The sequence below is a fragment of the Rattus norvegicus genome, chromosome 11 (genome assembly GCF_036323735.1).
Source record: "Rattus norvegicus strain BN/NHsdMcwi chromosome 11, GRCr8, whole genome shotgun sequence".
NCBI lineage: Eukaryota > Metazoa > Chordata > Mammalia > Rodentia > Muridae > Rattus > Rattus norvegicus.
Genome location: NC_086029.1, coordinates 79,339,719 through 79,362,469, shown reverse-complemented (window position 1 = coordinate 79,362,469; position 22,751 = coordinate 79,339,719). Strand labels below are relative to the sequence as shown.

General features: G+C 48.7%; 1 protein-coding gene across 6 annotated transcripts in view; it reads left to right on the top strand.

The window, feature by feature from the left end:
- Mylk (myosin light chain kinase) overlaps positions 1–22,751 on the top strand; it is a 247,208-nt gene that overhangs the window by 172,981 nt on the left and 51,476 nt on the right. For all 6 annotated transcript variants that reach the window (NM_001105874.2, XM_006248434.5, XM_039088119.2 and 3 more), the window contains 4 exons: positions 4,401–4,487; positions 18,741–18,791; positions 19,533–19,660; positions 22,598–22,751. In NM_001105874.2, coding sequence (NP_001099344.2) covers positions 4,401–4,487; positions 18,741–18,791; positions 19,533–19,660; positions 22,598–22,751 — 420 coding nt within the window. The remainder of the gene's footprint in view (positions 1–4,400; positions 4,488–18,740; positions 18,792–19,532; positions 19,661–22,597) is intronic.

Sequence of the window (22,751 nt, the reverse complement as noted above, 5' to 3'; positions counted from 1 at the left end):
CACAGTGGGGCAGCGCTTGTGGGTGGAGTGGGAGGAAGAAGCAGTTGGGTGAGCCAAGCACCAGGTATGGAAGGCCAAGAACAAGGCTGAGGAGGGCCAGGAACCACCACCCGACCCACATGCTGAGATCAGAGTGCCTTGGGATTCACTGGGCTCCTGTAGTGGATGTGACCGAAGATAAGAAGAGAGATATGGGAGATATGAGAGTACAGGACTGAGATGTGCAGACAGCTCAGGGGTCTGCAAGGGAAGAGTGGGATGAATGCCCTTGAGAAAAGAGAATGCTGTCCAGGGCTGAGATAAACTGGGAGACAAAGGGCCAGAGTTTTGAAAAGAATGAGCAATGAGGCAGACGCTGCCAACTGGTTCAGCCTGGTCACTAACCATTGGGAAGAACAGTGCAGAGATCATTAGTGGCCTTGACAAGAGGGATTCAGGAGAGGGACAGTCAGCCTCTTTTAATGCGTAGAGACCAGGCCTAGTCACATGCAAAGGTCACCCTAGCTGGGTGGGAATGTAAACCAAGCCCTTACTCCCAGCCACTGTGGCCAGCTGACCGTTGCTGAAGAGATCTGCCCCTGCCTTGGTCCACTTTCCTTCATCCTCTCCTGCTTTAACCCCTCGCATGCCGATGGTTAGGAGTAGGTTGAACTGAGTCGAACTGCTGTCCTTGTAGCCCTAAAAGGCTTGAGTAGCTGGAGCCCAGAGGATTGTGCTGAGTTGAAGACTGGCCTAGGCTGTGTGGCAAGTTCCAGCCCACCTGGGCTACAGGGTGAGCCTGTCTCTAAAACAAGGAGAGAAAGGGGAGTAGAGAAAGGGGGGAGGGGTGGGGGGAAGGAAGGAATTTAAAGACTTTAAATATTGATGAGTGTTATGGTTCTGGCTGCTGTGACACATGAAGGACAGACCCAGAGAGATGGGTGCATGGAATAAATACCTAAGAAAATGCCACCCATTATTTTGATTTTTTTTTTATTACACAGTATTATTTACTCGAGGCCTGGGAGCATGTCGTAGATTATGTGTGGAGCTAAGAGGACCATTTTCAGGAATCAGTTCTCTCCTTCCACCACGTGGGTCCCGGGAATGGAACTCGGGTCCTGCAGCTTGCTGTCAAGCGCCTTTACCCACCGAGGGGAGGGATCTCGCTGGCTCCCCACCTGGTGTTTCCTACTCATTTCCCCTTTACTCTTGTCATGAGACATCGGCTTCCTAACTAGGAAGGCTCTCTTCGCACAGGCTCATCCAAGGGCTCATTGCCACTCAACAACACAGCCAGAAAAAGAGGTCACATTCCCCCCAACTGAAATTCTGGATGCTGCTTGCTCTTCGGCGAGAAATGAAGCATCTCAGGAGGTGTGGGGAGCCCAGACCCCCACTTGCCCTTCTTGAAGCTTTCGGAGTTCAGACTTCCTCCCAGAAGCTTCCCTTGTCTAGAGTCAGAGTCCAGGAACCTAACCTCTTTCGGAGAAACCAAAACCAAAACGAAAAAACAAAAAACAAAAAAACAACAAAAATCCCAACCATCCCAGGGGCCCAGCAGTGGAAGGGGTGAAGCATTGCCCATTTAAGGGCAAGTCTGTTGGGCTCTTTAGGACCCCCCACATTTCCACACCTCCATCTTCTACCCCCATATATTTTTTTAGGGGCACAACCAGGCCAGCAAAGTACTCCAGCCCTGGGGCTCAGATCTAGAAATAAAATCCAGTTTCATCACAAAATGATTAAAATAGACAGAAAATACAAGCTGCTCTTAAACTTTTATTACTATTATTTTTATCCCCTGGGCAGCATGTGAGCACAAAGCTGGTTTTGATTAAGCGTGTGGTCCTTCCAGCTCTTTCCCTGTGGTTCTCACAGTGTCCTAGCAGCTCACTCTCCCTGGCTGGGCCCCATGCTGTGTGCACAGCCCCCACAAGTACTGACACTTTAGGGGGTGCTGTCACCCCCCCCACACACACACACCCTGGGCCTCTGGGTTTGGGAAATGCCTGGTTTGGAAGGGAAATTTGAGCCCTTCCTTCAGGGTCTGATGGGAAGATAAGTTGTAGTTTGTAGGGCTTCTCAAATCCAGCTCAGCGTGCACTGCAGGCGAAGCGCTCACACCTCCGTTGACCCTCCGCTGGTAGCAGAGATTTCTGAGGTTAGAGGATGCTAAAGCCCAGCAGAAGAAGGTGAGGGACCATGGTTAGCCAAAAGAATGAGTTCATTTAGATAAGTGGTGCTTACGATCTCTCCAAAACTCCACCCATGCCTTGCCTTGGGCTCTGGGCTGCAGTGAGCTAAAAAACCAGCTTCGCTTCCTACAGCAAAGGAAACAGAGACAGTTTAAACAACTTGCCCAAGTTCTCAAGGGTGCCAGTGACAAAGAATGAGAACTTCCCCGTTTCTTGGTTCCAACTTGCACCAAAACTGCATCCAACATGACCAAAGGACTGGCATCCTGGGCCCCTCTACCCTCTTTGAGAAGCCAGAGAACTGGGCCTCTCACCTCGGCTTGCTTCTGCCTTGGCTTATCTATCAGAAAAAGAACTTTGATCCTTCTTTCCCAGACTCCTCTCTGCTCCAGAACTTACCGGGGGGGGGGGGGGACTGCTGAATCAGGAATTCAATGCTACATACACACTTTACCATTCACCCCTTTTCCTGGCAAGGAGAAAACAAGCAAAGACAGACATTTCCGAATGCACCTTTCTTTAAAGTTCTGGTGTCTTTGTTTTCTATGCGTGCGCATGGCACAGGTGCCCAGAGTGAACAGCAATGAGACTTTGTCAGCTCCACAGGACGGGAACCCTGAACTCACTCTCTGGGGCTCCTTTGCTCTTCTGGAGGGAGTAGGGCATGGTCACACAGTGGAGGAGACAACAGGGTGTCAAGGTTATCAAGTGTTGCTTAAAAGAATCCCTTCTCCCTCAGTTCCTTTACCGCCCCCTCATCTTCATATTCCACTAGAAAGTCCTCATTAAGCCCCGACAGAATCATTCCCGTAGTCGTGTGTGTGGCTTCAACTGGGAATTGACCTTAATATCCCTCAGCTGCCACCCAACTGAACCTGGGTTGTGCCCACATGCAGTCTCTGTCAGTGGATTACCCAGCTCATAGAGAGTACAGGCATGTGCTAGAGGAAGCCTAACTGGTGGTAAGCTTTAGAAATAAGACTTAAGGGGACAGACTGCAGATGTCATCTAGAAGAAAAGTAACCTGGAAAACGGGTAAAGTGTATGTCCCCAACCCTTGCCCGTCTATGTTTGTAGTACCAGTCCTAACAGGGAAGCCAGTCTAGATAAGACCAGCTGAGGCTGCCCATCCTGGAGGCAAGGACAGCCTGTTAGCCCTTCTTTAGCCAAGCCACAGGAATGTGGCCAGAGCCCTGGCTGGAAAATCCCCTCCTCCCTCTGAACTTCCTCCTCAGGGAGCCGGAAATGAAGGATGGGGGCAGGAAAGGGCTTAAGGGGAGGGACCTTCCATCCTCTCCCCAAAGAGTAGTAAAAACACTGCCTGGTTGATTGTCATTCAGTCAGCAGCTGCTTATCTAAGTCCTGAGTGCTTTCCCCACAAAGTCTGAAAGTCCAGTCTCAGAGGAGCCCAGGGAGAGCCTTTTCTGCCCAGTTCCACCCAAGCCTACAATGCCACTCACCTTTGTCCCCAAGAGACCCCTCTCCCAGTACTGCACCCACCCCAGCATTATCTGAGCATTACCTTAACACGGAAGAAGGAGCTTGCTGCCCAGAGTCAGCCAATGGCCGCTGCAGGGATCCGTAGGCCTGCCTGGAGGAGGTACCACGACAGCCCCGGAATGAGTCCCAGCCTCAGTCTCAGAGACTATGCCAGTGACTTGCTCTGAAGCCTTCATCTGGCTGAGCCTGGCCCAGTGCGCAAAGGCAAGCCTCAGAAATCAAAGGCCATAAACACCTTTCGGTCCATGAGTCCAGAGGTAGGGGCCCAGTCTTCTCCGCCCTCTGTGTGAGGCCTTCGTATGTGCAGAGAACCTTTGAAATGTAGAACGAACGTTTAGATAAGAGAATCAAAGCCCAGTGTGGGCAAGCAGAGCAAAGGGAATTGAGGGCCTAGGCCCTGCCAAGTGGGCTTCATCCTGGCAGTCTTTGGTGCTACAGTTGGGAGCAGTAACTAGCTCCTGAGCCTGGCCATCCATCTTGCCAGGGCCTGTTCTAGCCATCTGATTTATCAGGCCCATCCAGGAGGCTCTCCTTCTTTGGTACTCCCCTGGAAGAAGGGCCTGCTGCAGGCGCCACTCGGCGGGCACAGAGGGCCTCTAAGTGGAATGTAGGGTGGGTGGGCCAACTAGGGTCAAGGTAGGGTTTGCCTGAGGTGCCTCCTCTGACTGAGGCAGCTCCTTAGACAGTTACTGACTGATGTTTATGTTCCTTTTTTTGTTCCAGATGCTGGGACCAGCGAGAACACCAAGGCCCCGGAGATGAAATCCCGGAGACCCAAGAGCTCTCTTACGCCTGTGCTAGGAACGGAAAGTAAGTGCTGCTTGCTGGGCTTCACCATACAAAGGCAGGAGTGTGGTGGCAGAGCCCCAGCCTCCTGGTCACCAGCTCCTTCCTGAACTGATGGACAGACTTCTGCCCATCCCCCAGAGTGGCCCATGTCCTCCTGATTACTAAGTCAATTACCTTTCCTCAAACCCCTGCCAGTCTCTCTCCACCTCATCCACAGTCTGAGGATGTTAGCCTGAGGCTGTTCTTTATCTTCCAAGCCACAACCCTCCCCACCTCCCACATCACTTGGTTGTCACTTAAACCCCTGTGGGAATCCTCCCTCTTCTTTAAGTTGATTCTGTCCTGTCAAGGGAGCCTTCCTAAACTGTTACTCTGCCTTTATGGCATCATCAGGAACAGCCAAAGGTCCTCAGTACCCACAGACTCCACAAGTGAGCCTCTCGGGTGTCCCTGCCTGAGGCACACCTATTGTGTATGCACAGGGGCAGTCCCCTGGGCACCCTGACTGCCACCTCTCTTTCCATGCTCAGTTGCACTCCCTCGCAGCTCCCCATTGAGCTCTGGGGAGCTCCATTTCCTTTCTTTTCTCACACCTTTGCCCTCATGCTCATCTCCATGGACAACTTTCTGGCAAATTCCTGCTAAAGCCACCTCAGTAACTCCCCAGAGCATCCAACTCCCATCTTGACTGACTCCTTCCTGGTGCCGTAGGGATGTACCTTATGGGTACCTATATGTCCTTATGGGTTCCCTGAAGGTCGAACTGTTCCTCAGATTGACTCCCTGTGTCCTTGGAAGGACCTCACTAGCGTCTTTTAGAGTCAGCTTTCGGTGTGTCAGAAATAGCCAGAGAAAGTGTAACCCAGATGGGCATGGCTACTTCCCCCCTTCTGGATCTGGGCTTCCCCCATGACCAACCTCTCTAATAGATAGGGGACTTAGGGTGTGTGCTCACAAAAGTGCAATAAAAAAAATGAGCTATTTCAAGATAGTATTGGAAATGCGTAATATTAACTTACTCATCTTTATACCAGAGCGGTTGTAAAATATAGCCTACACAATCAAAATATAATACCTTTCAAATAAAATAATATGCCGATAGACAGACGCAGGAGCACCCACAGTCCTCAAAACCTGCAGTGCAGCCCTGCCTTCTGCTGTAATTATTAGTGTGATTTTATGAGCAGGATTACTTTCTGACCTTCCCAGTTTTTATAGGGCACAGAGTTGCTTGGACATCCCCAGAACACTCTAAGTTTTAAAATAAACAGAGAGCCAGGCAGGATGCACACTCGTAATCCCAAAATTCGAAAAGCTAAGGGGAGGCCAGCCTGGGCTACATAGTGAGTTCCATGCTAATCTGGGATTCAGAGTGAAACTCACCAACAGTAAGTTTAAGAAAAACAAACCAAACAAACAAACAAACAAAACAACAAAACGGGAAGAGAAGGTCTCACTTCTGCCAGTGGGGGAACGTGATGGTCCTCACGGTTCCAAAGATCTTTTCCTTTCCGTTCCAAGGCAGTGTTTTACGGCTGCTTTATTCTCTGTAAAGCACTGCGTTTGCCTTGCGGGTGCTGAGTTCTTGGAACACAGCCCATCAGACTGAGGTACTCAGCCTTCATGGAGGGGTAGCCAAAGCGAATTTGTAATTCCTCCTAGATGTTTACACAAAGTGAGACCCACTCAGACAACGGAGGAGCCACGACTGCTCAGAGCAGATTTTAATAAGCTGTTAAGAGCCCAGGCACAGCCATAGGGACCTAGGAGGAGTGAGTTAGTAGTGTTCCTCTCCAAAACTGTTACCTGAGCCTTGCCGGGCTGCCTATGGGAAAACATGAACAGAGGAGATGTTGCTCTTAGGAGAACGACAGGGATGTAACTCAGTCAGTGATGAGTCTCAGTCCTCTCACCTGACAGGGACAGAGGTCGAGCCACCTCCTGTCTTCAGGTCTGGAACCCTGTTCTGTGCGATCCCAAGGGAGGTGAAGCAGGGTCAAAGCAGAACAGTGGAGGAGAAAAACAAGTGCCATGAGGCTGGGAGACAAAGCAGACCCAGCTCTGGGCACCTTGCCCTGCAGAGCAGAGTCCTTAGAAAACCCCAGCCAAGTTGTCATCCTCACACTGGCAGCAACTACAGCTGTGTATTAGACTCACCTGGAGAACTTGGAAACCACCATGCCCAGGCTGCCCCCAGACCAATTAAACAGAGACTCTAGGGTGACAGCTGGAGTTCCGTGGTTTGTTTATGTTCCTAGATCATCCCAGTGTGTGGCCACATTAAAAATCAGCCTTTTAGGTCCCCAGCTCCGAAAAAAAAAAGAACCAAAAAAAAAAAAAAAATCAGCCTTTTAGTGGGAACTGGCTTTGCTATCCATCCATGCTTGGAGAGCAAGAAGGGGTTGAGAGCAGAAGGGGTCTGCCTGCTGCCCCTGTGAAGTGTGCAGAGTCACCTGACTCTGGTGCCTTGAGAACAAGACACCCTGCTGAGACAGCCTTAATCAGGGAGAGCAGGGCTGGCAGGAAGTGTTTGGACTCTATGAAAAACACAGTCACCACAGTGCTGGGCTGGTAACTCCACCCAACTGTTGGCAAGAAAAGCATCACTCCTCTGTGGTCCAGTGATGGACATCTCATCCCAGGCACCCTGGTGGCCACTTTGCGTCCCTATACTGGCTGGTTCACTCAGTACCCCCCACCCTAAGCCTGTTATCACTCTGCATTAGGTTACAGCTCTAGTTGCCTCTCCACATGCATTCTTGTCCTTTAGAGACCTGCATCTCAGGGGCCTGAGGGACATCGCCAAAGCTTGTCCTTGGATCCTTTTGAAAAGGTGTTGCTACCCAGGGTCAGGCATTCAAGGAGATGTCTTTTAGGTCTGTGTCCTTGACTCTTTTATCCTTTGAGAATGATTTATTGTTCAGTAATTGCTTAAGTTATATGCGTGTATATTCTCATTTGAGCATCTTAGAACATATGAGAACATGCCAAGTACAATGTGAAAATCCTCCTCTCTCTCTCATATTTCATTCATACACCCATTTGCTTTTTCCTGTACTCTTTGTATGTGTGTGAATACACACAAGCACCTCTTCCCCAGACATGTTGGAATCCATGAGTGGTCTGTCTCTGGACATATGTGCGGTGTTGTCAAGGCTGTGAAGTACCTAATTTACATAGGAAATCCATCCTTCTTGAAGAAAGGGCAAGTGACTTTTCTGTGAACAGATAGAGCCAGACCCCTCTCTGTGAACCCTCCTGTCCCCAGGGATGGTTTATTCTTTTGAGCCAGCTGTTGGGTGTAGGAGTGGACAGCGTTGACCACACTTGCTTGGGAGCTCCAAGCCTTATTGTAGTATGAGGAAGACACCAGGCAATCCACCCCCAGCCCTCCATGACAGAAGTACTCATTAACCTGCCAGTCAGCCAAGGTGCAAGCCACAAACATGGGAGGAAGCTCGAGGGGGATTGAGGTGAGGAGCAGCTCAGGACCAGGTTTTGAAAGAGGGAGAGGAATGTAGTTTATGTGGCTTGAGGAGGAATGATAACATCGGCAGGGGAGGAGAGGCAGACGGGAGCTTGGGGGAGGGAGAAACTGCAGATGTTGGAGGGAATGTTGGGAGGACGACTGAGTCAAACAAACCCCCGTGCTGAGCGCCTGTGCACAGGCGTAGTGTCAGAAGCTCCTGCTGAGTGACACTAGCCAAGCCTCCACTCAGACCATAAACACTTGTTGCTCCCATTTCATAGAGAAGCCAAACTGAGCCCTAGAGATGAAACAATCCTACGGAGCATCTCCTAGCTGGTGAGGAACAGAACTGCGGTGGTCCGGTGGTCCGTCTTCCCGTCACACCCCCTTCACCTTGCTGTAGACTTGGGTTTGCTCCTCGTTGTCCACAGAAACTCAAGGATGACAGTTCTTTCCCCGACCCAAAGGGAACAGCACAAAGAGTTGGGGTGGCAGAGGTGTCAGGACCATTTGAGACTGGAAGGAGAAAAAGGAAAGGCGCCAATGTGTGTCCCTGGATCTAGAGACCTGTCATTGTGTTTGTCGTATGCCTCTCAGTGGAACTTTTAAAACAGCCATTTGATATCACTTCACAGTTATAGAGAGGCCCAAAAAGAGTACAAAGAACACTGTATTCCCTTTGCTTAAGACTTGTTTATGTTGTATCCCGTGCTTTTACCATTCTGTCTCTATTTGTATTTTTCATTTAGATAGACAGATATCCTTTAAAACCTTCTCATCGTGTATTTCCTATGAATATAATCTTAATGTAATGGTTGGGGTCAGGAAAGTTGACATTGAACCATATTGCTAGCTAATTGATCCCGCCTACCCTCGTTTTTTGTCATTTGGCCCAATAATGTCCTTTGTGTTTGTTTTCTCTTCTTGGTAAAAATCTAGTATCAGCATCCCCGGAATACTTTACCTGCTCCCTCAGCAGGGAAATGCTCCTCCTCTTGTTTTGGAGAGAAGACAGGGAAGTCGTTTACAGGCCCAGAGAAAAGCGTTGCAGTCTCGGCCTGAGCTGAGCTAGCCACTGACAGACAAGAATGCCTCAGTGAACCTCTGTGCGTCCAGAAGTACCTCACTGTGGCTACGTCCAGGGAATTGCTCAGACATGGGCATAGCAAGAAAGCCTTAGGGCTACAGAGCAGGAAACAGAAGTCTTGGTTCTCCCACTAATCAAACACACAGCTTCCTCAAAGTCCTTTACCCTTTTAGAACACATTTTTTCTCAGCATCCAATGGACACTTTCCATGGCTGATCTCAAACCTTGTCCAGCCATGACAGCAGGCCACTGAGGAAGAGTTGTGAGGAACACAGTTCGGGGGAAGCTGGCTAATTCTCCTTAGTCCCTGTGTAGAGGCATCTGAAACTGTAGAGGCAAAGCTGGAGTTGCACAGTGTTGGGAGCATCCTGAGGAGAAAGTGGCCTGGAGCCTAACGTCCCACTTTGGGGTCCTCCTTCTGGAGGGGATCTCGGTAGCCAGTGTAATTCTTGGGAGTTTTATGCAGAGGAAGGCAAGCATATGAAGGATGGATTCCTAGGGCTTAACGGGTGGCTTTAGAAAATATAATTTAAATAGAGAGTAGGGCACAGAGGAAGCAATGCAGCATGCCACAGACCCGGAGTCTGACCAGGAGACAGACAGTGAGCATCGCTTGGGTTTTACAGTTTAGCACAACAGACATTTGAATTGGGTCCACTCCATAGTCCCCGTCAGCCCATGAGTCCCTTCTGCTTTCAGGGTCCCTGTCATCACTGTTCTATGACTTATGGACAACTCAGGTGCAAGGTTCCCTCTGAGTCTGTGCCTGGCTTAGACACTCCCCTTGAGAGTGCATGTGGGAATATGATGACAGTGGGCCATTCCTGGTTACAATGTTTTTCTTTGTTTTGGCCTTTCTATGTGTCTCAATGAAACCAATGCCATGTCCACTTGAAAATTTCTCTAGATATCAAACACTTTGTCCAGTACCTTTGGTCTTCTCTAGGATCAAAACTTTTTTCTTTTTTAACATTTTTTAACAGGGAAATGCTAAATCCTGACAGAATCCATGGGGCTGAAAGAAAATCTAGAAGTTGGGATTTGAAATCAAGTCTTGCCTGCCTCACACTGAAAGACGTGAGGCCTACATAGAATAGAGGCTCACACAGATGCCCCTGAAAGCAGGCACCACTCTTCTCACCCCACTACAGTGTTGGTGTCTGAATATGGCAGTACCCAACATGCACCTATATGTGCACATGCCTAGGACATAGTGATGGCCCCTCACTAGGAGGCTACTTCCAGCTCCTCCCTCAGCCTTTTCAGCATCGCCCATGAGTCTATCAACCAGCCATATCAGTCCTTCCCAGAAGCCGCTGATGAGAGCTGACAGGCAGTGCTGGCCCCAGTGGCCTGGCTGTACTAGACTCCTCTTTCACAACTGTCATGACATACCATGAGGTTCGGGAATGAGAGCTCGAGCAACATGAGGAGCTGTGTTCTTCTGGAATCTTCTGATAGGGCTACCTTTTCTATGAGGGGAGCTGAGTGTGCAATTTGCCCAGAGATGTTAATTCTCAGAAAACAACCAGTATGTCTTTGCATGTCGTCAGAATGTACCTGAAGACGTCAGCAGGTGAAAGGACAGTCATTCGATGCTTTGAACCTTCCTCAGTGGAGAGTGGGGCTGGGGAGCATCAGGACTTGGCCCTCTAGCTTTAGGCTCTCTTGCCAGCCTTGGGGGTGGCTGTCCTTACCCAACCTGTGTCATTCCCAAAAGCCTTGAGCCAACAGTGAATGCTGATTTGGAAAACTTTAAAGGGTTTGATGCCTATTTATAGTTAACTACCTAAAAAGGGAAATGTCCCCAGAGAGGCGGAGATGCAAGGACCTGCCTGTACCCAAGGTTGTTAACACTAGATCCCCAACTGTCCTCTCAAACCCTTTCACTCTGCAAGAATAGGCAAGGGGTACCCATGTGCCTTCAGGCTGAACAGTCTAGAAACTTCCATGAGGGACTGACTCCCCTCCAAGAAAAGTAGGAATGTGCTCTAGGGCAGTGCTAGTTTAGGCTTGGGCAGGGTGAGCAGAAGCAAAAGACATTACCAGAATCAGTCCTGAGGATCAGGTTTTTCCCAGCAGCGCCTTGGCCTTCGTAGGAAGGTTCCCCATTCCTAACCTTACTCATGGTTTTACTGGGCTGTTGTCCTTCCAGTCTCAGTCTCATGTAGAACAGAAGGCTCAACACTTGACAGTTTTGATCAAGGAGGTGACAGAGCACACACTTAATGCTATACAAAGTTGCAACAAGATTTGCGGCCTCTGGCTTATATCTCGATATTAATCCATTAGAAATGCCCAGATTCGCAGCGATCTCTGCAGTCTCTATCCTCTAATAACCACTTATCGAGTCCACACCCACTTGGCTGCTAGGCCCCAGAGGTAAGCAGGGGACCCCTTTCCTGTCCCCTGAAAACTGGGCATATATATTTTGTTAGTAGGTTTCGGAACTGGATTGGGACTGGGATAGACCCAACTAGGAGAGGCATGAACTCTTGGAGGTACCTTGCCTGAGCTGAGAGCTGCTTGCAGAAGGTGTGGAAGTCAGCCAAAGGTGCCAGCATGTACAGAGAGCCCGTGGCAACCTGCAAGTGCACAGAACTGAAGGAGGCTGAGTGTGAGATACAGAGGAACAACACGTGGACAAGTTCACAGCCAACCAATGGCTGGAATTCTCTAGGTGACTGTAGCACACACTGACATCTGAGAACCATGGAAATTGAGAGTAGAGGACTTAAGAAAGAGTATTCACCAAAGAAATCATGTGAAGGAAGACTGCAGGTCCAAACCAGAGCAGATCTCAAGGACCTTGTCAGAGACCAGATGGGCTTGGTCCTCAGTGGTAAGGGGTAGCCACTAGAGAGGTTTCGACAATAAGAGACTTCAGATTTATAGTTGAGAAAAGTCACTTGGGTCCCAGTAGGACAGATGTGTTAGGGCAGGGACTAGGGGACAGGAGGCCTTGGGATGGTATTGAGTTTAGAATGAGGCAGTGATAGCGAATGCTGTGCAGAGTGGGGTGGGGTGGAGAGAGGACTGAGCATGTATTCAGTTGATGGAGTTGATGAACACTTGTGACAGGCTGTGGGGAAGAAGTCAGGCAAGAAGCAGTCAGAGCAGAAGGGCCTGAGTTTGATTTGGGGAAGGGAGGCTTGAAGTATGGGTTTGGAATCTTCTGGGATAGTGATGTCTAGGGGGTTAGACCCAGAAGTAGTCTCAGAAGGAAAGCCGAGCTCCAGGGAAAACACAGGCAGGGGAGGGTGACAGAAAGAGTCAAGAGCAGTAATGAGCAAAGCACCCTAGATGAGGACAGAGGAGTTGAGAGGTCAGGCCTGTGCCAGAAAGGGTGTGGATGGGGACTGACTGCTCAGCCTCCTCTCTGTCCCCTCCCTTAGCCCAGGGCCTGTAGCCATCATGGGATTTGTGAAGATAGTAGGTTTCCTTGTTGTAGGAAATTCCTCTCTGACAGTGGCCCATGTAGGAAGTTTGCAGTGTTGGAGACAGAATGAGAGACAAAGATCCAGGACATAGATAAGAAGAAGGGGGATCCTAGAGAAGAGGGAACTTGTTAGTAGTTGGTTTATCTCCACTGAGTTTGGGCCTTTGGGCCAAGCAGAGCATTTCCTAGGAACCTGGGTTGAGGAGAACAGTAAGGAGCAAATGACATGGGACACACATGAGGATGTCAGCAGAAGAGACAAGCGGGTCAGGCATTACCGTTCTCTTTGCTATAATGAAACACCAGATGAAAGCAACATAGGGAGTTTGGCTCCCAGTTAGGGGGTGCCAGTCATGGAGGGGAGGTGTGGTTGGGAGTGCAGCTCCAGCCAGGGCAGTAAAAGCTGTGGCCGCTGGTCACATTGCATCTGAGGTCAGGAAGCAGAGTGAGTGAATGCCGGTGTTCAGCTCCCTCAGTTCTCAGTCAGTACTTTCCCCACCCCCACCCCCACCCCCACACACATTACATAAGGTCCTTCACATTCAGGGTGAGGTGTCCCCTAGGTGATCCTAAGCCCCACCAAGGTTATCTGTCGAGTTCCAGATAATTAGAGGAGCTAGATTTGTCGCAGAGAGTGAAGTCCTTTGGGATTCGGCTTGTTTGGGAAAGAGTGCTGAGTGAGGGAGGGGACCAGTGCAGAACATGCGCTGTGTGCCTTGTTTGTCTGTTTAAAAAATTACCTTTTGGGTAACTTTTTGCTACATAAATTTGTTTATGGTGTGTGCACACACCGTGACTATTGTGGAAGTCAGAGGATGACTTGGGATGGTTGGTTTTCTCACACTCAGTCAGTCCCGGGAATCAAACTCAGATCATTAGGCTTGGCAGCAAGCACCCTTCCCCACTGAGCCAACCCATTAGTCTTCCTCAGACTGTTTAAATGGGTGCCGAGAGATTATATAACATGCGGAAGCTCCTGAACTTAGCTAGTGGTGATGGGGCAGTATTTGAATCCAAGTCCAGCTCCAGACCCTTTGTTCAAAGGCTTGGCTTAGAGAATAGAGTATGTGGCACCCCGACACACGATGGTTGGAGGCTCTATTTCTAGCTGAGTCACGTATGGCTTTATGAACCCGGAAAGCCACTAGTCTTACATGAGATTCCAGCTCCCTCTCCGTGAGATGGAAACACGGTGAGGTTGTCTGCTTGCATTTGTGCAGCGTAGAAACACCTGTGAGAAGCTTTAGTTTTAGAATCCTGTGACTCAGCTTTTCCTGTGTGCACGGAACACCGTTAGTGGATCCCTACAGATGGTCATAAAAATATGGATAACATATGGAACATCGTTAACCTTTAAAGTTGTTTTTACTGAGCGGCTTCAAATGCTAACAGATTCAGACAGCAATAACCACAAGTCTACGGAACGAATTTAAAACGTGGCCTTCAGTCCTATTTAAACCTAACACCGAAAGATCTGCTACTTGGTGCAGAGTCTAGCCACATAGGTTTCTCAGAGCCAACAAGCATGGGAAGGTCTTTATAGCCTCTGGTTTTATACGGCCTACCTCTTTGTATCCCCAAGTTCATACCCCAAGGACTATCTTCATCCTCCCCAGTCACCCCCACCCTTTCTGCAGGAGCTCTCTGACAGCTCGTCAGGGCTACCATGACAAGATGGCGGGCAGGGTGGCTGAAACTCAGGGCAGAAATCCAAGATCAAGGTCTCTTTCCTTTGGTTTACAGATATCTGTCCACTTCCTGATCTTCCTCCTTGTATGGTTCCTTCTGTGTGTGCAGGTCTGCTCGGTTGGGTCCTTCCCCTGCTTCCTCTGCCTCCTTCCTTCCCTGCCCCATCCTTTTTGCTCTCTTCCTTTCCCCCTTCCTTCTTCCTCCCTTTTTGCAAAGTCGCCAGTCAGATTGGAGTAGGGCCTGCCCTCGACCTTTTATAATGGCGTCACCTGTTCAAAGGCCCTATGTCTGAGGCAGCCTCATTCTGAACTCCTGAAGGTTACAGCTTCAACACTTTTGTGGAAGAGGACACCATGCAGCTCCTGGACAGAAGACTTGCTGTCTTCTGAGATCTGCCCTGCTCCTTCCCTTGGTCTCCTCCAGTCCTCCTGGGGTCCCTGAGCTAGTCATTGTTTTACACACTTCTTGCCTGGGTTCTTCCTTCATCATCTTTAGATTCTCCTTCCTTCTTTTTTGCATCCTGGAAGTCAGGCTCCGACACAGGAGAAGCCTTACTTTAACCTTTCTTCATTGTTTTTCTTTGTCCATCCAGCACCAGAATTGTTACAGAATAGGGTTTTCTTGGGCACCTAGCCTCTCCATCTTCCTTGGGTCTGGTCTCTGGAATGGTGTGGGACCCACTAGTTTCCAGCATCCCCCAGCGCTTCCCATCATCTAGGATAAGCCCCAGCCATTTCTCCAGCCTTGCTCACAGTGACATTCTCTCCACTCACCCCATCTCCTTCCCCCACCCTCCTCCCCTGTCCCTCACATGACCCAGCCGTTACTCCCATCACCAGGAACCAGCACCACCCCCTTCGTCATCCCCACCTTTCCTTGTATTCCTTTCCCCAGTCTCTGATGAAGCTTCCCAGTTCTTACTCCAATTGCAGCTTAAAACTGAAATCTTCACTTTCCAGTCTCTGCCAGGGTTTTCCCAGGACTCTGACCCTGGCTTCTAGAAGCTTCCATAGAGATCAATACCTTCATCCATCACGTCTACCTGAGCAAGCCAAACTTCCTCATCCACTCTCAGTCTGTTTCCCTTTGCCGCAATCTCCCCCATGTTTCTAAGAGAGAAATCTCAAAGGACCTTTGTACCCCCACTTTGATTAGTTCCCTAAGTTCTTTTTGTGCCTCCTCTGTCCCTTGTTCATCTTTTTTTGTGTGGTGCTTCTAAGTACCTTCCAAGAGGTGCCAGCATCCTAATTGGATATCCTTGTCCCCCTGTGAAGACCTGAGAGTGCTCAGACCCAGTGTGACAGCTATGTGTTCCTAGATCTCTCAGGCTGAAGACCCAGCTCCCTGGCCCAAGAGGCAAATGTTGTCCAGCAGAACTCTGTAACAGCGAACAGTTCTGTGATTGCACTCGGTGATAGCTACTAATTGCATTTGGGTTAGTAAGTACTTAGAATGAAACTGGTTCAGTGGAGGGACTAAATACCTAATTTTCTTTCATTTAAATGGATATACTAGCTTCATTCAACTTCCTGTGATAACAGCTGCCTCCTGGCCAACCTCTACTGAACACCACCCTGCTTGAGACTGCATCATCTGTTGCTAACCTCGGCTCCTCCTGCTCTCGAGGGCCACCTTCTTAGGCCTTGGGTCCACCATTCTGCAGTAATGAGCTTAAAACCATGTTTTCAACACACTGGGTCCTCTCTTCTGCTGTGTTTGAACAACTGGGTGTTACCTTTTTTTTTTTTAGAAAAAAACATTATTTTACATGTATGACTGTTAGTGTCTGTCTGTCTGTCTACACACACACACACACACACACACACACACACACACATAAACACACATACATGTCAACCTCATGCCCTTGAAGCCAGAAGAGGCATCAGATCCCCTGAAACTGGAGTTACAGATGGTTGTGAGTCACCATGTGGGTGCTAGATACTGAACCTAGGTCCTCTGTCAGAACATCAACTTCTCTGAGTCGCTAAGCCAGCTCTCTCCAGCCTTTGTCTTACTCTTTGGCTTCCTATTTTATTCTTGTTTTGAAATAATGTCAGCCTTGTAGGAATAAAAACCACAAGATTTAATACAAATAGTTATTCTATACCTTTCAGATTCCTCGGATATTAAAATTTTATGATCTCTTCTTCATATATCCCTTCCTTCTGGGTACGTAGGGGGTGGCTTCTGGTTGAACCCAGGGCCTTGTCTTCACTGAGCGGCTGCTCTCCCTGATGGAACTATATACCAACCATTCCCTCTTTCTCCATATTTTCTCCACCTCTACACACACACACACACACACACACACACACACACACACACACACACACACACAGACATAGTTATGCTTATGTGCAGCCCAAAAGAAAATTATACCCATACAACCTTAAGCATTTAAAGAGTTTAGGGTTGATCTTTCCTTAAAGGTAATGTGTTCTATAACCAATATTAAGATGATCAAATAGAAAAACACCCATAGAGTACTATCATCTAATTTTATTGACAATATTCAAATACTCCCAGCTGTCCTAAAAGTGTTCCTTATGGCAAAAGAAAGAAGCCCTCCTTGTGAATCACACTACCTAAAGTTTAGGATCTCGAAGCTAAGCCCAAGTTTCAGCATCTGTATGGTTTTCTCTCCACTACTCTGGTTCATAATGTTTACTGAGTGGCACATAGTAGGCCCACAGTAAGAAAGGGCTCACTCATAGCAGCCCACCAGAGGGGAAGCAGGCCTCTCCCCTAGACTTACCCACTAGGCCACAGTTGTCAGCACTGTGGTCTCAAGGTGTTTCTGTCAGGCCCCTTCCTTTCATTTGTCTTCTGAGAAACATCGGTTGGGTGGCAGCCCTGTCTCCTCTGTGGAGAACCCAAGGCTTGCCAAACCACCTGCGATCGTGAGGCAGTTCCACAGACATGAACTGTCCCTCCATTGTACAGTAGCCAAGTGACTCAATATCCACCCGCTCTCTCATTTAACAAGCAGGTATTGAGTGCCTACTGCATATCATGTACATTGGACCTTTGACAGTGAACCACGGAGAAAATGCTCCACCACAAAACACTGCACTTTGGTGGGAAAGGAAGGGCAGGCAATCAAACAAGTAAAGATATAGTTCGCAATATGATAAGTATCTGATAATAAGTCAGGGTAAGGGCTGGGAGTACTCTATGTGTGTGTGTGTGTGTGTGTGTGTGTGTGTGTGTGGTGTGTGTGTGTGTGTGTGTGTGTGTGTGTGTGTGTTACTGTTCTGTGGTTCTGAGAATAGAATAGAAACCAGGGCCTTGTGCTTCTCGGGCAAGCATTGAATCACCAAGCTAAATCCCTAGCCCAAGGGCTAGGATTCACATAGGACACTTGTGGCAGATCTCCTTGGTGATGTACCCACACACAGACTTTTGAATTAAAGTGTAATTTCCCTGTGCACCTTCAGTGGCGCACATTGTGTGAGTCGGGAGTGATTTGATTCCTCATTTAATGACCCCTCCAGTCAAGATAGGTCTCCTCGTGCTGCTTCTCAACCCCTCCTCAGCGTCTCTGGCTGCCACTGATCTGATCTCTGTTCTTACAGTTGTGCCTTTCTGGAGCACCACATAACTAGAAGTATACAGCAAGGAGGCTTTGAATCTGGCTTCCACAGCTGAGGAGAAAAATCAGTTATCAGCAGTAAAGGGGGGGGGCATGAACTTGTGACAGCAAGGGAAGGGTTGAGGGGAGGAAAAGGAAAGGGGGAAATGATATATTTTAATTTTTTAAAAAATGATGTGAAAGACATAGGAAATCAAGCCATGAGAAACAATGCAGATTTTTCTGCCTGTGTGTCATGTTTTTATTTAGAGAGGTAGATGGTGCTATGAGGTGTTTCTGTCTGAGTCAGTTTTGTTTTTAATTTTTTTTGTCGAGTTTTTAAAATGTAGGATAGGGAGGAGAGATAGCAAGATACTATTCGTTCCTTCTGAGGATCAGAGCTTGCAATGGTGTCTAGCATCCCCGGCTCACTGGGAACTTCCTGTGCTGGGCAGGCTGCCTTTGAACTTGTGACAGTGCTCTTCCCTCAGCCTCCCAAGGCCTGAGATCACAGGCAGGAGTTGCTGTTCCCAACTTCCATTCATTCAGATTCAGTCACTGTATGTTTGGTTTGGGGAGTTTTGTTTTGTTGTGTTTTGTTGTTGAAGAAACAACTACCAGTCACAGCCTGTGACCCAAAGGAAGCCAGAGACCCTTGGATCCATACCAGGGCTAATTTTAGTTGCTCTATCTGACATAATTTCCTTTCTTCATTTCCTGAAAGTTAGGGTGAGCGTGTAGTTAGTGAGCTTTTGGTTGTCATCTTTAAATAGGGGCGTTCGAGTTTTGAGAGCTTCTATCTCACTGGTCCGAGGGACCCCTACAGAGACCCTTGAGAACTGACATCCATTGGATCATAAGATTGTATAAGGGCACAGAGATCCATGGGAAGACATAGTAGAATGAGGGGTGTCTGGTGGGCAGGACAATATCCTCCTGGGAACTAGGAGCTTTCTGGGAGAACAGAGCTGACGTCATATCTTAACGTCATAACTTGTAGGCTTCTTTGTTTCAGGTGATGCTACTGTGAAAAAGAAACCTGCCTCCAAGACACCTACAAAAGCAGGTAACAGCCACAGTCCCACCTGAGCACAGGGGAGTCAGCTGCGATGGGCCTTCTCTGCCTTCTGACTGACCATAGATGGGTAGTAGGCAGAAGATCCTTCTGTAGTCCAAACTCCTCATTTTGGGCTGCCTCCTTCTCCTCTAGGGAACCCATGGCCAGCTGGTACCCCATCCCTGTCCTCTCCTGCTTCCTTCCCTTTGCCTCCACCTATGTGTGCCATGTCACCGGCTGCTGGTGACTTCTTTCCTGTCCCCTCTGCAAAGTTAGGCCTCAGCCTCAGTCTCCACTCTACCCTGCAGGGTTGGCCCACATCATGCTGCTCTTAGGCCCCGCTCTGTATGTCCTTGTTTTCTGGAATGGCTTTTGTCCCTGGGGAGACATTCGAAGGCACAAAGCACGTTGAGCTTATCAGCCAGGGTAAATGAAAGGCTGGATGTAAGGTAATGCTAAATTAAGAAATAATCTGGGACAGTGCTTCAGGCCATTATAGGGAGACAAAAATCCGCCCCCACACACACACAACCAATGTGTGAGGAACTGTGCTGTGTAGATTGTGTGGGTCACTCTGGGAATTCTAAAGGCTAGCGGGGTCCCTGCGTTCAGAGCTTTGGGCAGAGACCTTCATTCTGACCCTGAAGATTCCAGACAGGACATGAGCACCAACATACCAGCATGGCCAGCAGTGCCAGTGCGATCAACATGTCTAAGGCCCCACCTCACTTTCTGCTTGCCCTTTCCTAGCTATGCCTCCTCAGATCATCCAGTTCCCTGAGGACCAGAAGGTGCGTGCTGGAGAGCCAGTGGAGCTGTTTGGGAAAGTGACCGGTACCCAGCCCATCACCTGCACGTGGATGAAGTTCCGAAAGCAGGTCAGTCCCGGAAGCCAGTGGCCTAAGAGCAAGTCACAGCCCCTGGGCCAAAAGATGAGAAAGGTTGGGTGTCGAGGGGGCATCGCTCTTCTCCACGGTGGACAAGGAGGAGGGCGCTAGGCATGGTGGTGCACACCTGGAATACCAGATCAAGGACAGCCCGGCCAACCTTCCAGGATCCTGTCCAAATAATACACAGAGGTCCAGGATATGGCATAATGTATGGCATCACAAAACCTGGTTACTGAAAAAGAAAGAAAGGGGAAGGGTAACCTATCTACCAGACCTGAGTTCTTACTAACCTTTTCTTCCGTTTCTACCAGTAAGCCCTGGTGTTATAGGCAGTCTGTATAATAAAATTACTCCTGCCCTCATCTGAGTCCGTCTGCCTAGAATTCTTTTTGGAGGCAGGAAGTCAAAGCCCTGAGGTGACCCCTCAGACACCATCACTGCTGTGATCCTACACCAGTCTCCTGAGTTCTGGCTGCTTACACCTTCCACTTAGCACGTGCTAAAAGATCGAAGCAAGCTTAGGCACTTAGGTTTATAAATTATACATTAAATAGAATTTTGGCTTAATGACCCAGGAGTATAGCTACGATTTATAATACGCCCCCTATGAAAACATTTGAATTTCCAAATAGCCAGCTTGTAAAGAAATTTTGCAGCGCACAGCTTCTCACTGTTCACACTGGTAATCCATGTGTGTGATCAACAGACACCCCAGTGTGCCGGGCTGGCTCTGCATTGGGAACCTATTAGAGCAGCGGTTCTCAACCTGTGGGTTATGACCCCTTTGGGGTCAAATGACCCTTTTCACTAGGGTCACCTAAGACCATCAGAAAACACAGATATTTGTAGTATGATTGATAACAGTAACAAAATTATAGTTATGAAGTGGCAACAAAATAATTTTATGGTTGGGGGTCACCAAATAGGAGGAACTGTATTAGAGGGCCACCATATTAGGAAGATTAAAAACCATTTTTATGGAAGGTGTGAGGATTCTTTGTAAGCTCCGTCAGTATTTTCATGCCATGCAAACTGTCACAGGCCAAGAGAACCTGGGAGGGAAACAGAGCTGTCTTCAGCAGAGATGGAGAAGAAAATAGGGCCCTGCCTGTCTATACTGATGGATAGGGCAGAATCGTATCCCTTTCGGGGCTGATTGATCAAGTTCAGTATAACACTCACTGCAGTTATGAAACCTTTCTGCATCCATGCCATCCAGTGTGGTAGCCACTGGCCCTGTCTGTTGAGTGCATGAAATGTGGTTCACACGATTGAGGGATGTCTATATCACTGTCCTGTGGCTGTGAGGAAACACTGTGACCAAGGCAGCTTGTAAAAGGAAGCATTTAACTGGGGCTTACAATTTCAGAGGTGGGTCTATGACCAGCATGCTGAGAAGCATGGTGGTAGGCAGGCAGGCATGGCACTGCAGCAGTAGCCGGGGGGGGGGGGGGGGGTTCCATCCTGATCTGCAGGAAGCAGGCAGAGAGAGGGGAGAGGGGGGAGGGGAAAGAGGAGAGAGAGAGAGAGAGAGAGAGAGAGAGAGAGAGAGAGAGAGACTGACTGACTGGGGCTGTCAAGGGCTTTTTAAACCTCAGAGCCCGGGGTTGGGGATTTAGCTCAGTGGTAGAGCGCTTGCCTAGCAAGCGCAAGGCCCTGGGTTCGGTCCCCAACTCCGGGAAAAAAAAAAAAAAGAAAAAGAAAAAAAACCTCAGAGCCCGCCCCCAGTGGCACACCTCCACCAACAAGACCACATGTCCTAAACATTCCAATATCTAGAAACATGAGCCTGTGGGAGCCACTTTCATTCAAAGAGGAACTAGAGGGTTTTTTGGTAGTGGTGGTGGTGGGGTTTTTTGTTTTTTTGTTTTTTTGTTTTGGTTTTGTTGATGTTATTGTTGTTTTTCAGTACTAAGGTTTGAATTTTGGATTTAGGCTTATGTGTCCCTAGCAAGGGCTCCACCATTAAGCTACAGTTCCAGGTTTCTTTTTTACTTTTCAAGGTAAGTCTTACTAAGTTGTCCAGGCTGGCCTTGAACTTGTGATCCATCTGACCCCTGAGCAGCTGAGGTACAAGCCTGTGCCACTATGTCTGGCTAAAATGTTAACTTTAGTTAGTTAGAAGTCACCGTATACAATTCAGTGACGTCAGCCAATATGCAGAACTGTGTTAGCACCAGCATTTCCTAGTCCTTGACCCTAGAAACCAGTATAATTCCTCCTCTTCCTCAGTCTACGCCACTACTCCATACATGTGACTCATATGGGTTTGCCTGTTCTGGACAGCTCAGATAGATGGAATCATGTACACCCATTGTCTCTGGATGTGGTTTTGTTTTTGTTTTGTTGTTTTGTTTCTTCTTGGTTTGGGTTTTGTTTGTTTGTCTTCTCTTTTTGTTTGTTTGGTTTGGTTTGATATGCTGTTTTTAGGGTTCATCCATGTTCTAGCATTAATCATCACCCTATTTCTTTGTTTATGTGTGTGTGTGTGTGTGTATGTGTATGTGTATGTATGGTGTGTGTGTGTGTGTGTGTGTGTGTGTGTGTGTGTGGTGTGTAATGTGTGTGTGTGTATGGTGTGTATGGTGTGTGTGTGTGTGTGTGTGTGTGTGTGTGTGTATTCCCATGCATGCACACTTGTGAGCTAGAGGACAATCTCAGGTGTCACCCTGTTATCCTCAGGCCAGTCATCTAGCTCCCTTGAGACGAGGTGTCTTACTGGCCTGGGGTTTACCAGTTACACCAGACCGGCTAGCCGGCAACCTCCTGGCATCCTCCTGTCTCCACTTCCCCAGCAGTGGCATTACAAGTATGCACCACCACACCAGACATGATGGAGCAACCCCTGCTCCCTCCCCACCGCCCATCCCTCCTTGGGACTGGAGGATGGGGAGCCCCTCGTCTCACTCCTACTTGTGCCCACAGATCCAGGAGAGCGAGAACATCAGGGTGGAGAACAGTGAGAGCGGCAGCAAGCTCACCATCCTGGCTGCACGGCAGGAGCACTGTGGCTGCTACACACTGGTGGTGGAGAACAAGCTGAGCAGCAGACAGGCCCAAGTCAACCTCACGGTTGTGG